This window comes from Lepidochelys kempii, chromosome 3 (genome assembly GCF_965140265.1).
Source record: "Lepidochelys kempii isolate rLepKem1 chromosome 3, rLepKem1.hap2, whole genome shotgun sequence".
Classification (NCBI taxonomy): domain Eukaryota; kingdom Metazoa; phylum Chordata; order Testudines; family Cheloniidae; genus Lepidochelys; species Lepidochelys kempii.
Window position 1 is genome coordinate 812,051 of NC_133258.1, and position 13,505 is coordinate 825,555.

Genomic DNA, 13,505 nt, shown 5'->3' on the forward strand with positions numbered 1-13,505 from the left:
TCTCACTTCCCCCAGGGTGAGCCATGCGGCCTCACCGCCTCCTGAGACTGGGCCCGTTCCAGCAGAGTCCGTTCTGGGCAGCTGGCACCCAGCCCAGCTGCAGTGACCCCTGGGGTTCAAGCTCTGTCCCCCCGTCTGTCCGATCTCCTTTGTCAGACTCCCGGGGTGCCCCCGACTGCTCCCCACAGCCCACACTTAGCCCCCTCCACCCCCAGGCCTTTGCTCCCAAGCTGGGGGATGGGGCTCAGCCCCCCTGCAGAGGGGCAGGGAATCCCCGTCTCTCTGGGTCGCTGGTCGCCAGGTGTCCACTCCTGGCCATGGATCTGCCCTTCTCTTCTCAAGAGCTGCATGGAGATGGGACCTAAGGGCCCAGGCCACCAGGCACCATCCACACCTGTGTCTTCACCTGCCCCAGAGCCCCCAGACCTTCCCACCTGCTGGGGAACTGTGCCTCACACAGGGGAAACTGAGGCACACACAGGCTTCATACAAAATATTTTAAAATTCCCACTTCATCACAAGCATCAATGAGAACAAGAGCCGGGAGGTGTTGTGTGTGCGCAGTGGGGGGTCTAGCCACACACCTGGGAGAGGGTGCCGCTCAAGGGGGGAGGCACAGGCAGGGCATTGCCACACACTCCAGCCCCTTGGGCCCTGCCCTAATCTGTGGGGCCCAGGGCTTTTCAGATAGCTAGGCCAGGCTCTCGTTCTCCATGCTGCGCAGCAGAGTAGGGCCCGGGGGGCCTGATTGGGCCCAAGGTGAGACAAGGGACTTTTTGGTGAAGATTTTATGCTCTATACATGTGGCTCAGTTTACCCTGCTCACTAAGCACACTGAGGGCAGGTCTACACTGCAGATTTACAGCATGTCTGGTGAAGACAACTCAGCTCCACACTAACACAGCGCTGTCTACATGGCGTCAGTCTGTCACTCGGGGTATTCACGACACGACCAAAAGCAATTCTCTCATGCAGACCAGGGCTGAGTGTAAAAGGGAATGAGGCATGGTGCACAGCGGAGTTTTTGCTAATACTTTTAGGACAGGCGTGCCTCAGTTTACCCGGGGTACCCTGCTATATGCACACTGACTGCAAAAAGGAACAAGGCATGGCCAAGCAGCAGGGATGCTGCCTGGGTGAGAGCGGCTCCTCTCACGAGAACTGGCTGGAACCAGCACAGGTGGAGACACTGGCAGAGACAACGGGAGTGAAGTGACCAAACCTTATTGTGGGAGGCCATTAGCACACCTGGGAGCCAAAGCACGCCGAGCAGGTGCACCCAGCGCAGCTCCAGCCAGCCGGGAGCGCGGGAGGCTCAGAGACAAGGGCCCAGCGAGAGAAACGGCTCTCGGAAGAGCGCGGCGGTGGGGGCGTTGCCAGATCCCTGCCGATCGGCACTGGGTGAAGTCTCCGCGTGGCGTGACCCGCGCTGGGGAAAGCGTGGCCAGGCAGCACCCCGGAGAACAGGGCAGGAAGAGTCACGGATCCCCGGAACAGAGGGGCCCTTGCTCCTCACTCCCTCGGCCCAGCGAGGTCCTGCCCTGGGCTGGGGGGGGCCGCAGGCCGCCTGGCCGGCTGAGCCACTCACCTCTTGCGCAGGATGATCTTGTACTCGGGGTTGCGGAGGCTGGTGACAGACACGTACGGCAGCTCAAACTCCTGCAGCTTCCTCATGACTGACAAGGGACAGCAGCATTCAGAGCCCCGCAGCTCAGCCTGCCCGGCGCCCTGCCCTCCTTTCCCAGGGGCCTGCCCCACGCCCGGCGCCCTGCCCTCCTTTCCCAGGGGCCTGCCCCACGCCCGGCGCCCTGCCCTCCTTTCCCAGGGGCCTGCCCCACGCCCGGCGCCCTGCCCTCCTTTCCCAGGGGCCTGCCCCACGCCCGGCGCCCTGCCCTCCCCTCCCCCACCCCAAGGCCCACCACGGGGCTCCCGGGCTGCAGCCCCCAGGAGGGAGGCACTCACAGGAAAAGGCTCCGTCCTTGGCTTCTCTTGCCAGGAAGAGGCTGAAGTAGCCAACTAGGTCCTCAGGCAGATCCAGCTTGGAGGCGACGGCCTGGTGAGCAAGCAGAGAGTTACCACTTCCCGCAGCCCCGAGCCCTGCCCGGGGCCACAGCCCCCACCACACCCTGCTTCCAGCCAGGCTGCTACAGGGCTGGGCACCAGGGCACGCACAGGGGCCCTGGGCACCCCAGATGGCAAAGACCCCAGAGACAGCCTGAGGGGGAGGTGTGGGGATGTTGGTGAGCGACCCCAGAGACAGCCCAGCCCGGGGGTGAGGACACGCCGGGAAGCGACCTAGAGCTCGCCCCCTGCCCCAGCACAGGCCCTGCTCTCGCTCCCTAGGCCCTTCCCGCACCTGTGCCCCCCACCAGCGCCTCTGCCCCGCCGCACCTACCTCCAGGACGTCCTCCGTCTGGTCTGAGGTCAGGATGGTGACCGTGACCTTCTGGCCGTTGGAGAGCAGCACCTCCAGCTGCACCTCCTCAGTGGGGATCTGCTGCGTCTCCTGGGGCATGGGGACAAGGTGAGGGGGCTCTGCGCCCTGCCCCCGCAGCCCCTGCCCACACCCCCGCCCGTGACCAGGGGGAGTTTTCTGTCCTCTTTTTAGGATGTTTAGGTGTGCCTCAGTTTCCCCAGTACTTTGCATTGCTCCCCAGGATGGGGGTGGGGGAGGGGTGTGGTTAGAGACCCGAGGTGGGCGTCACCTCCCTGCTGGGTGGAATGAACAGTCAGCCCGGAGCTGGCTGATCGGGGGGCCCAGAGACCCAGCACCAGCGACTCCCGGCTCAGCAGGAGGCAGGGCAGGCGACCCGGAGGGCTCTGACTGAGGAAGGCAGACAGAGACACAGCCCAACCATGGGCTCGTGACCACACAGCTGGGGCTGGACTCACCGGGATGGACTTGAGCGCGGCTCGAACCCCCACTTCTCTGTGCTCCCCTACGGACTGTCTGTGCCACGCGCCGGGGCGGACACCCCAAATGCCTGGCCGGCGCGGTCTCTGTGCCGGGAGCCTCCGTGGGTTGAGGCAGGTGGGCTGGAGCCCAGGGGCTAGGAGGCAGGGAGACTGCACGGCTGACCCCAGAAGAAGAGTGAGAGTCCAGGGGATCTGTCTCACTGCGAGGTCCCCGTTACCGACGGTGGGAGCTGGGCGTAGCCCCTACCCCATGGAGCCAACACCCCCCACTCCCACAGCCAGCCGCCCCCTGCACCCCTTCCTCTGCCCCTGCTCACCTGCTGCGCCTTGCGCAGGAAGCTGTTGAAGGTCTCGCTGCCTCCCAGCACTGGGTCCTGCCGCACTAAGGGTGGAACAAACCCAGGAGTCAGGCGGCACGTCCAGAACCCAGCCCAGAGAGAGCCCCCCCCAGGACGCCCCCTCCTGCCCAGAGAGAGCTGCACCTCCCCCCGCCCCAGAGACACCCCCCGGCGCCCTGTGAAACCCAGCCCAGAGAGAGCCCTCCCAGGACGCGCCCCCTGCCCAGAGAGAGCCACCCCGCTGCCCTGTGAAACCCCCGCCCCAGAGACGCCCCCCCGCTGCCCTGTGAAACCCAGCCCAGAGAGCCCCTCCAGGACGCCCCCCCTGCCCAGAGAGGGCCGCACCTCCCCCCGCCCCAGAGACGCCCCCCGGCGCCCTGTGAAACCCAGCCCAGAGAGAGCCCTCCCAGGACGCCCCCCCTGCCCAGAGAGAGCCACCCCGCTGCCCTGTGAAACCCCCGCCCCAGAGACACCCCCCCGCTGCCCTGTGAAACCCAGAACAGAGAGCCCCCCCAGGACGCCCCCCCTGCCCAGAGAGGGCCGCACCTCCCCCCGCCCCAGAGACGCCCCCCCCGCCGCCCTGTGAAACCCAGAACAGAGAGCCCCCCCAGGACGCCCCCCCTGCCCAGAGAGGGCCGCACCTCCCCCCGCCCCAGAGACGCCCCCCCCGCCGCCCTGTGAAACCCGGCCCAGAGAGAGCCCTCCCAGGACGCCCCCCCTGCCCAGAGAGAGCCACCCCGCTGCCCTGTGAAACCCCCGCCCCAGAGACGCCCCCCCGCTGCCCTGTGAAACCCAGCCCAGAGAGCCCCCCCAGGACGCCCCCCCTGCCCAGAGAGAGCCGCACCTCCCCCCGCCCCAGAGATGCCCCCCCCCAGCACCCAGCCCAGAGAAACCCAGCCCAGAGGGAGCCACACACTCCTCCTTGGAACACCACCCTGGCCCCCGAATTCTCACCCCTCATCCCCCCATGTTACACCACACACCCAGAGAGCACACCCCTGAACCATCACCAAAACCCCCAACCCTCCATGGTACCCCACACACCCAGAGACAACCCCCTGAGCTCTCACAGAACTCCCTGACCCACCTTGGTACCCCACTCCCAGAGAGCGCCTCCAATCCCTAAGGACCGCCCGACCCCCATGGTACCCCACACACCCAGAGAGCACCCCCCCCATCTCCAATGGAACCCCCAGTGCTGAGAGCACAAACAGACACGCGCACACGGACTGTGAAATTGGGAATTTTTAGTAATGATTTTATGAAGCCTGTGTGTGCCTCAGTTTCCCCGGTGTGCAGCACTGTTTCCCAACAGGTGGGAAGGTCTGGGGGCTCTAGGGGCAGGCGAAGACACAGGTGTGGACGGCGCCTGGCGGCCTGGACCCTTAGGTCCCATCTCCATGCAGCTCTTGAGAAGAGAAGGGCAGATCCATGGCCAGGACATGGACACCTGGCGACCAACCACCATGGATGGTCCCACCCCTCTGCAGGGGGCTGAGCCGCATCCCCCAGCTTGGGAACAAAAGCCCGGGGGGGGGGAAAGCTAAGTATGGACTTTGGGGAGCACTCAGGGGCACCGCAGAGTCTGACAAAGGAGATCAGACAGATGTGGGGACAGAGCTTGAACCCTGGGGGTTGCTGCAGCTGGACTGGGCGCCAGCTGCCCAGAACGGACTCTGCTGGAACCTTCACTTCTCTGGAGACCCCAGGGCTGCCTGTGCCGTGTGCCAGGCCACGGATACACCCGCCTGTCTGCCCGCGCTGGCTGGGTGTCCCTGCAGACGCTGGCAGGGGTGCTGCTCCCCCAGATAGAGCACGTCTACCCCAGGGTCTGTCCCAGACTCGCTGCCCAGAACTCCCAGGGTGGGGCAGGGATCTGCAGCCCCAGGGGCCCAGTCTCAGGAGGCAGCAAGGCCGCGTGGCTCACCCTGGGGGAAGAGTGAGACCTCGGGGGGTCTGGGTCACTGAAGGGTTCCTCCCAGAGACTGTTCCCAGGCTGGGGCATATGGACCCACATGGCTGTGTGTGGATGACACACACAGACATGCCCACCTCTGCCAGCCTGAGGTCTAGGAGGGGCTGCTACTGGGGCATGAAGCCGTGGAGAGCCCAGGCCGGGCTGCCCAGAGTCAGCCGCTGTGAGTGGTCAGCTAATGGCCCAGGCCTGGTTCCACGCTTGGAGAGATGCCCCAAGCCAAGCAGGGCTCAAGCTAGCGCTGCCTGCCTGCCCACTTACCGGCCTGCATGTACTTCTCCAGCTGCTCTCGTCTCTGCTCCACCTCCGCCGGGGTGAGGGTGAAGATCTTCTTTGGAGGAAAGGCGGGCACCACATTGGCCCCATACTCTTTCCTTAGCTGGAAGGAGAGCACAGAACACTGAGACGCCCCAGGGGCACACCTGGACAGACCCATAGGCCCCACCATCGCCCCCTGGCCTGAGTCTTCCCCACCCTGTCCTGGGGCACGGGGAGCATCCTCTGAACCGGAGCTGGGGTAGCATCTAACTCCATGGCCCCAAACATGAGGGAGAGCCCATCCCGCTCACCACCCGGGGCCCTGAGGGACGTCTCACCAAGGCACCCCGAGGGAACCCTGTGCCCGCCCTGGTGATGGAGGGACGGAGGGCCCCGCGCTGCGAAGCCCAGGCAGCGAGTGCCTCACACAGCAGGAGTGCTCACATCTCGGACAGCCCGGAGCGGCCCTGCGGACTGCGACAGCCCTTTCCACCCGCAGCAGAGAGCGCTTGGTGGGGCCCAGGGGCTGGCAGGGGACTGTGCCAGGGCTGCCCAGGAGCCACCCCAGACAGCTCCTGCCCTGCGCGGAGCCAGGAATGGCGGATTCTCAGCAGCTCAGCTCAGCTTCCCCCCACGCCCCTTAGAGCCTGGCCGCCACATGGGCCAGACTCTTCCCCACCCGCAAGGGAAGCGGAGCTGGAGATCTCAGCAGGGCACCGGGCACCTGCCCGGCAGGAACGACTGGTGCTGAGGAGGGGAGCGGCTGCCGGGGAGCTCTGGGCTGCTCTTGGCTGGCGGGGAGCAGGGGACAGAGCTGCCCTCCGGGCTGCGGCAGGCGGGCGCGACTCACCTGTTCATGCAGGCCCAGCAGCTGCCGGTAGCGCACTCGGCAGTGCAGCACGCCGTTCACGTGGACGTTGTAGGCCTGCAGGGGGAAGTAACCCCAGAATCACCCGTCTGGGGCGCCGCCGGGAGCAGAGCTGGGGAGCCCTGAACGGGGCAGGGGAACCCGCCAAGGCCGGGGAGGGGAGGAGAGACCCCAGCACCCGCTGAGCAGGGGAGGTGTTTGGGGGAGAGGCAGACCTGGCCCGTGACCTGGCCCGGGCGCTGCGGGAGGGCCCTGCCCTGCACCCACTCCCAGCCCACAGGCACAGCTCGGGCCTCCCAGGCAGGGCCGCAGGGAGTCTTGTTTGAAGTTGGGACGCCCCCCACAGGCCCAGGCCCTCTGCCAGCCCCACAGAGCCCACGTGGGTTTTGCTGTGGTACAGCAGCTGGCCACCAGCTCCTGCTCAGCCCTAGTCGTCGTTACAGAGTTCGGGGCTGCGGGAGACCCTCAGCAAGCAGCAGCACCCTCCAGGAGATGGGGCTCGGCTGGGGGGCAGCACAGTGAGGGCTGCAGCCCGGGCCAGGTGTCTCTGGGGGAGGGGAGCAGGCGTGGAGGCAAAGCCCAGGGAGGGGTGAGTGTGGACCCTGGGGGTGGGGGCAGACCCAGCAGAGGGGGACTAGAGCTGGACTCCTCAGGGCAATCCTGACAGGTTGGGAGTCACCTGGGGGACTTCAGAACACCTAAGGCCAGAAGGGACCAACCCATCACCCCACGTGACCCCTGCACCGCGCTGGGCAGAGACCCCCCACCCCCGGCGAGCCATGCACCCACCCACGCCGCGTGTGGAGCCGCAGCGGAGCTGTCGGCAGACACAGCCCAGCTGGCCATGAAGCCTCCGAGGGCGGGAGATCCGCCCTGTCTCCACGGCGAAGGCCCCCCCCGGAACACTGGCACCTTTGGTCCTGCCATGGCCCGGGAGAGCGAGGATCTGCCTGCTCCGAGACTCTCCCCCACAGAGGTACTTGGAGACAGCATCACATGCACCCACCTTCCCTTGGCCCCTGGCACTGGAAACTCCACCCCCAGGAAGCCGCAGCTTTGCCTGACACCATCCGGTCCCCAGCATGGGGCTCCCGGCTCCCTCCCTCTCGCTGGCCAGGGACTCTCTCTCTCTCTCTGTTCACTAGCCAGAGAAGTCAGATGCCTGAGGAGGGAGAATGGTCAGGCCACTGCCACACAGGCCTTTCCAGGGTGTGTCAGGAGCTTGCCAACTCCCTGACTGCCCCTGGGAGAGGGGGGCAGGGCTGCCTGAAGACAGGCTTGTGAGAGAACAGAAAAGGACTCATCCCTTAGCAGCAGCTGCTGACTCAAGAGGTGATTACGACCTTTGCTTGTTTGCTCTCCCATTCCAGATTTAGAACGCTAGGGCCCGCTAGGGCCCACGCTGTGCAGAGCTGTCCCCTACAATCCCCAGAACACTGCTGGCTTGGACGGCACTGAGCCTTCGCTGCCGGTGGACAGCTAGGCAGCCAAACCACAAAGCAGCAGGACCACGCACAAGGACAGTGCTATTTAAATAAATATATAACTGGGAAAAAGGAGAACAAAATAGCAATCAACATAGATTAGAAATTATGACATGTACAAAACTGATAAGGGAAGCTAAAGACATCATGGAAAAATCCATGGCTGGCAGAGCAAGCACCAGTGTTCCCTCTAGTTTTTCCCCACACATGCGGAATGAATTTTGTTATGTGCACCAATATAGAGGTGATGTGTGGGGCTGAGGGGTTCGGAGTGTGGAAGGGGGCTCAGGGCTGGGGCAGAGGCATGGGGGGGGTGAGGGCTCTGGCTGGGGGTGCAGTCTCTAGAGTCAGGCTGGGGATGAAGGGTTTGGGGTGCAGGCTGCCCTGGGGCTACAACAGGGAGAGAGAGAGAGAGAGAGAGAGAGGACTACCCCCAAGCTCTCTCTCCCCACAGCAGCACCTGGTCTGGGTGGGAGAGGCATCTCCCCCCACCGCAGCCCTGAGCACCTGTGCGGCGCTTAATAGGCTCCTGCGCGGCCAAACAGCTTCAAGGGAACTTAGGTAAGGACAATAGGAAGGAGGGTTTTTTGGTTTTAATTCTGTCAGGAATAAAAATCCTACCAATGGTACAGGCCCATTATTAGATGGGGAAAATTTGAATAATGCTGCAGGAAAGCCAGGAATGTTCAAGTTCTGCATTTGGAAAGAAGCAGGATGAGGTACTCCAGTCATATCACGAGGATGAAGAAGTTACAGAGACCAAAATTTAATTAAATTCAATATCCTTGTGAGGGAAAAATTCCCAAGAAGCCCACCACAGTAGCATTTCATTTCAAAAAGGGGAACCACACAAAAATGAGGAAGTCAGTGGGGCGATGGGATGTGCGAAGTGCCTAAAGTGGCACGCAAGGGAGACAAGTCCATTGTGGAGAACCTAAATGAATTCTTTGCATTGGTCTTCACTGCGGAAAACGTGGTGATGATTCCCATACTTTAGCCATTCTTTTCAGGTGACAAATCAGAGGAACTGTCCCAGATTGAAGGCTCAATAGAGAAGGGTTTGGAACAAATTAAAAAGTATTAAGTCACTAGGACCAGACAGGGTTCACCCAAAAGTTCTGAAGGAACTCAAACATGAAACTGCAGAAAAAAACCATGGTATCGCTTAAATCGACCTATGTACCAGATGACTGGAGGATAGTTAATGTGATGCTGTTTTTAAAAAAGGCTCCAGAGGCGATCCTGGCAATTACAGGCCAGTAAGCCTAACTTCAATACCAGGCAAACTGGCTGAAACTATAGTAAAAAACAGAATTATCAGACACAGATGAACGTAATATGCTGGAGAAGATTCAATACGGCTTTTGTAAAGGGAAATCCTGCCTCACCAATTTATTAGAATTCTTTGAGAGGGTCAACAAGCATGTGGACAAGGGGGATCCAGTGGATATAGTGTACTTGGACTTTCAGAAAGCCTTTGACAAGATCCCTCACCAAAGGCTCTTGAGCAAAGTAAGCTGTCATGGGATAAGAGGGAAGGTCCTCTCATGGATCAGTAATTGGTTAACAAACAGGAAACAGAGGCTAGGAATATATGGTCAGTTTTCATAAAGCAGAGAGGTAAACAGCAGGGTCTCCCAGGGCTCTGTACTGTGACATGTGCTGTTCAACATATTCATAAATGATCCTGAAAAAGGGGTGAACAATGAGGTGGAAAAATTTGCAGAAGACACAAAATTACTCCAGATAGTTAAGTCCAGAGCTGACTGCGAAGAGTTACAAAGGGACCTCACGAAACTGGATGACTGGGCAATAAAATGGCAGATGAAATTCAGTGTTGGTAAATGCAAAGTAATGCACATTGGAAAACAATCCCAACTATCCATATAAAATGATGGGGTCTGAATTAGCTGTTACCACACAAGAAAGAGATCTGGAGTCACTGTGGATAGTTCTCTGAAAACATTCACTCAATGTGCAGCGGCAGTCAAAAAAGCCAACAGGATGTTAGGAAACGGATATATAAGAAGACGGTAAACAACACAATACCACTATATAAATCCATGGTACGCCCCCACCTTGAATACTGCTTGAAGATCTGGTCGCCCTGCTCAAAAAAGATATACTGGAATTGGAAAAAGTACAGAGAAAGGCAACAAAAATATTTAGAGGGATGGAACAACTTCCCAGCTGAGGACAGATTAATAAGACTGGGACTGTTCAGCATGGAAAAGAAACGACGAAGGGGGGATAGGATGGAGGTCTATAAAATCATGACTGGTGTGAAGCAAGTGAATAAGGACATGTCATTTACCTCTTCACTTAACACACAAACCGGGGGTCACCCTATTAAATTAGTAGGCAGCACATTTAAAAGAAACATGAAGTATTTCTTCACACAACATAAGAACAGCCAGACTGGCTCAGACCAAAGGTCCCAGCCCAGTATCCTGTCTTCTGACAGTGGCCAATGCCAGCTGCCCCAGAGGGAATGAACAGAGCACAGTTAACCTGTGGAACTCATTGCTAGGGGATGTTGTGAAGGCCAAAAGTATAAGAGAGTTAAAAAAAAAAAAAAGAGATAAGTTCATGGAGGACAGGTCCACCAAAGGCTATTAGGCAAGATGTTCAGGATACAACCCCATGCTTCGGGTGTCCCCTAACCTCTGACTGCCAGAACCTGGGACTGGACAACAGGGGCTGGATCACATGATCATAGAATATCAGGGTTGGAAGGGACCTCAGGAGGTCATCTAGTCCAACCCCCTGCTCAAAGCAGGACCAACCCCAATTAAATCATCCCAGCCAGGGCTTTGTCAAGCTGGGCCTTAAAAATATTTAAGGAAGGAGATTCCACCACCTCCCCAGGGAACCCATTCCAGTGCTTCACCACCCTCCTAGTGAAAAAGTTTTTCCTAATATCCAACCTAAACCTCCCCCACTGCAACTTGAGACCATTGCTCCCTGTTCTGTCATCTGCTACCACTGAGAACAGTCAAGATCCATCCTCTTTGGAACCCCCTTTCAGGTAGCTGAAGGCTGCTATCAAATCCCCCCTCATTCTTCTCTTCTGCAGACTAAACATCCCCAGTTCCCTCAGCCTCTCCTGATAAGTCATGTGTTCCAGTCCCCTAATCATTTTTTTTGCCCTCCGCTGGACATTTTCCAATTTTTCCACATCCTTCTTGTAGTGTGGGGCCCAAAACTGGACACAGTACTCCAGATGAGGCCTCACCAATGTCAAATAGAGGGGGACGATCACGTCCCTCGATCTGCTCGCTATGCCCCTACTTATACATCCCAAAATGCTGTTAGCTTTCTCGGCAACAAGGGCACACTGCTGACTCATATCCAGCTTCTCGTCCACTGTCACCCCTAGGTCCTTTTCCGCAGAACTGCTGCCGAGCCACTCGGGGCATGTTCAATCGGCAGGAGGTTCCCACCCTGGCCTGCACCGCCCCAGGCTGCGGCCCCAGCCTGCAAGCACATGCCAGGCTCCGCTCCCTCCCCTGGCCTGGAACCCCAAATGATGGGGAGACAACAGCAGCACCACCCCTCCAGGTCTGGAGCAGCTCGAGGGGTCCTCGCCTGAACTCTGGGGCACCACAGCCCAACAGCGGGCCCTGGAGCTCCAAACCCCTTTCCCAAGCTAGCCGGGGCAGTGCACGTGGCCTACCACAGGCCAGAAGTGTACAGTGAGGCTGCCCTCCCTGTCCCCGGCAGAGCTGGAGGGAGAGCACCTTGGCTGGGATAGCAGGGACTGTGGGGGACTGAGGAGAGTGGGGAGAGGGACCGCTCACTCCATGGTCAGGCCTGCTTGGTCTCTGCTACACCCCCCAGACACGGGGACCTGCCAAGTCTGCTGCGGGGCGACTCGCCCTCCCCGGGGTCCCAGCACAGAGGCCAATGCCTCAGAGGCAGTGAGGAGCCGCACCATGCAGCCGACGCGGATACGGCCCTGCCTGGAATACCAATGAGGAGCTGGGGGATCCGCAGGGAGGCCATGCTCCAGAGGCTGGCTCCACGGCCCAGCCAATGCAGTTCCAGCACTAACAAGGGCCCAGGGGACAAGAACAGGGAGGAGGGACGGTAAACAGTGTAGGCTGGGAATCAGCTACAGTAGTGCTGGGCAGTGTGACCTTAAGGCCTCCTTCCCTCTAGCCCTTGCCCCAGCTCCAATCACCAAATCCATGGGGAGCCCTGCCAGTGAGGCAGAAGCTTTGCAAGACGGGAGGCAATTCCCCAGCAGGGCTCACAGCATGGCTGCGTAGAGTTCTGCACCAAGGGCTCACTGCCAGCCCCAGGGGGAAAGGCACCCTCACACCAGGCAGCCTCCTTGCCCTCCCCACACATAGCCTCTCTGCAGCGGCACAGGGACCCCTGGGCAGCTCCTCCGCCGGGAGATGCACCAGCACAGACACATAGTGCCTGGGGACGAGAGAGGGCCCCCTTCTGCCCCCCGAGCAAGGGTAAGCAGCAGCTGTGCTCACTGGCATGAGGGAGCAAAGCCATGCTGCAGCCTGGTAGCAAACAGGCCAAGGACAGCCTCTGCCCCTGAGGGGAGGGGTGTGAGAGTGAGGGCAACCCCACAGAGGGCTCAGAGACAAGGGCTGATGCCTCACACGGTCCTTGGCACTCCCTGCGGAGTCAAAGTGCCCCATGGGCTCCCGAGGCGATGGGCTCCCGAGGACCAGAGGCTGTGGGCTTTCTGCTGCCACCCAGGCCATGCCATGGAGCTGACCTGGTGGATCTCAGCAGGCCACTGGGAGCTGTGGCTGTGTGGAAGGGTCAGTGAGCAGCTGGCAGGCTACATCACGCCAGTTCACTGAGGCTGACGGCAGAGTCCTTAGGCTCTGGAATTCAATTTGCTTCAAGATGGAGGATCCCTCACTCTCACAGACCTTGGGAGACAGGCCAGTCCTCGCTTACAGACAGCCCTCCAACCTGAAGCAAATACTCACCAGCAACCACACACCACACAACAAAAACACCAACTCAGGAACCAAACTCTGCAACAAAGCCCGTTGCCAACTGTGCCCACAGATCTATTCAGGGGACACCATCACAGGACCTAACCACATCAGCCATGCTATCAGGGGCTCATTCACCTGCACATCCACCAATGTGATAGATGCCATCATGTGCCAGCAATGCCCCTCTGCCATGTACATTGGCCAAACTGGACAGTCTCTATGTAAAAGAATAAATGGACACAAATTGGACATCAGGAATTATAACATTCAAAAACCACCCGGAGAACACTTCAATCTCTTTGGTCACTTGATTACAGACCTAAACGTGGCAATACTTCAACAAAAAAACTTCAAAAACAGACTCCAACGAGAGACTGCAGAACTGGAATTAATTTGCAAACTGGACAGCATCAAATTAGGCCTGAATAAAGATTGAGTGGATGGGTCACTACACAAACTAATTTCCCCCATACTAATTTCCCCCTACTGTTACTCACACCTTCTTGTCAACTGTTTGAAATGGGCCACTCATTATCACTACAAAAGTGATTTTTCCTCCCTTGGTGTCCTGCTGTTAATTGAATTGGCTCGTTAGCCTGACCCCCCACTTGGCAGGGCAACTCCCATCTTTTCATGTGCTGTGTATTTAAACCTACTACTGTATTTTCCATTCCATGCATCTGATGAAGTGGG

At 59.4% G+C, this 13,505-nt stretch overlaps 1 protein-coding gene across 2 annotated transcripts in view; it reads right to left on the reverse strand.

Annotated features, from left to right (window-relative positions):
* The window catches only part of SNX17 (sorting nexin 17), a 31,617-nt gene that overhangs the window by 3,450 nt on the left and 14,662 nt on the right, over positions 1-13,505 (reverse strand). The window contains exons 2-7 of one of the 2 annotated variants that reach the window (XM_073335410.1): positions 6,338-6,412; positions 5,491-5,608; positions 3,234-3,298; positions 2,396-2,506; positions 1,963-2,053; positions 1,589-1,676 (exon numbers count right to left, since the gene is read on the reverse strand). In XM_073335410.1, coding sequence (XP_073191511.1) covers positions 1,589-1,676; positions 1,963-2,053; positions 2,396-2,506; positions 3,234-3,298; positions 5,491-5,608; positions 6,338-6,412 — 548 coding nt within the window. Of the gene's footprint in view, positions 1-1,588; positions 1,677-1,962; positions 2,507-3,233; positions 3,299-5,490; positions 5,609-6,337; positions 6,413-13,505 lie in introns of both variants that reach the window. The other variant, XM_073335409.1, reaches the window with a different exon arrangement.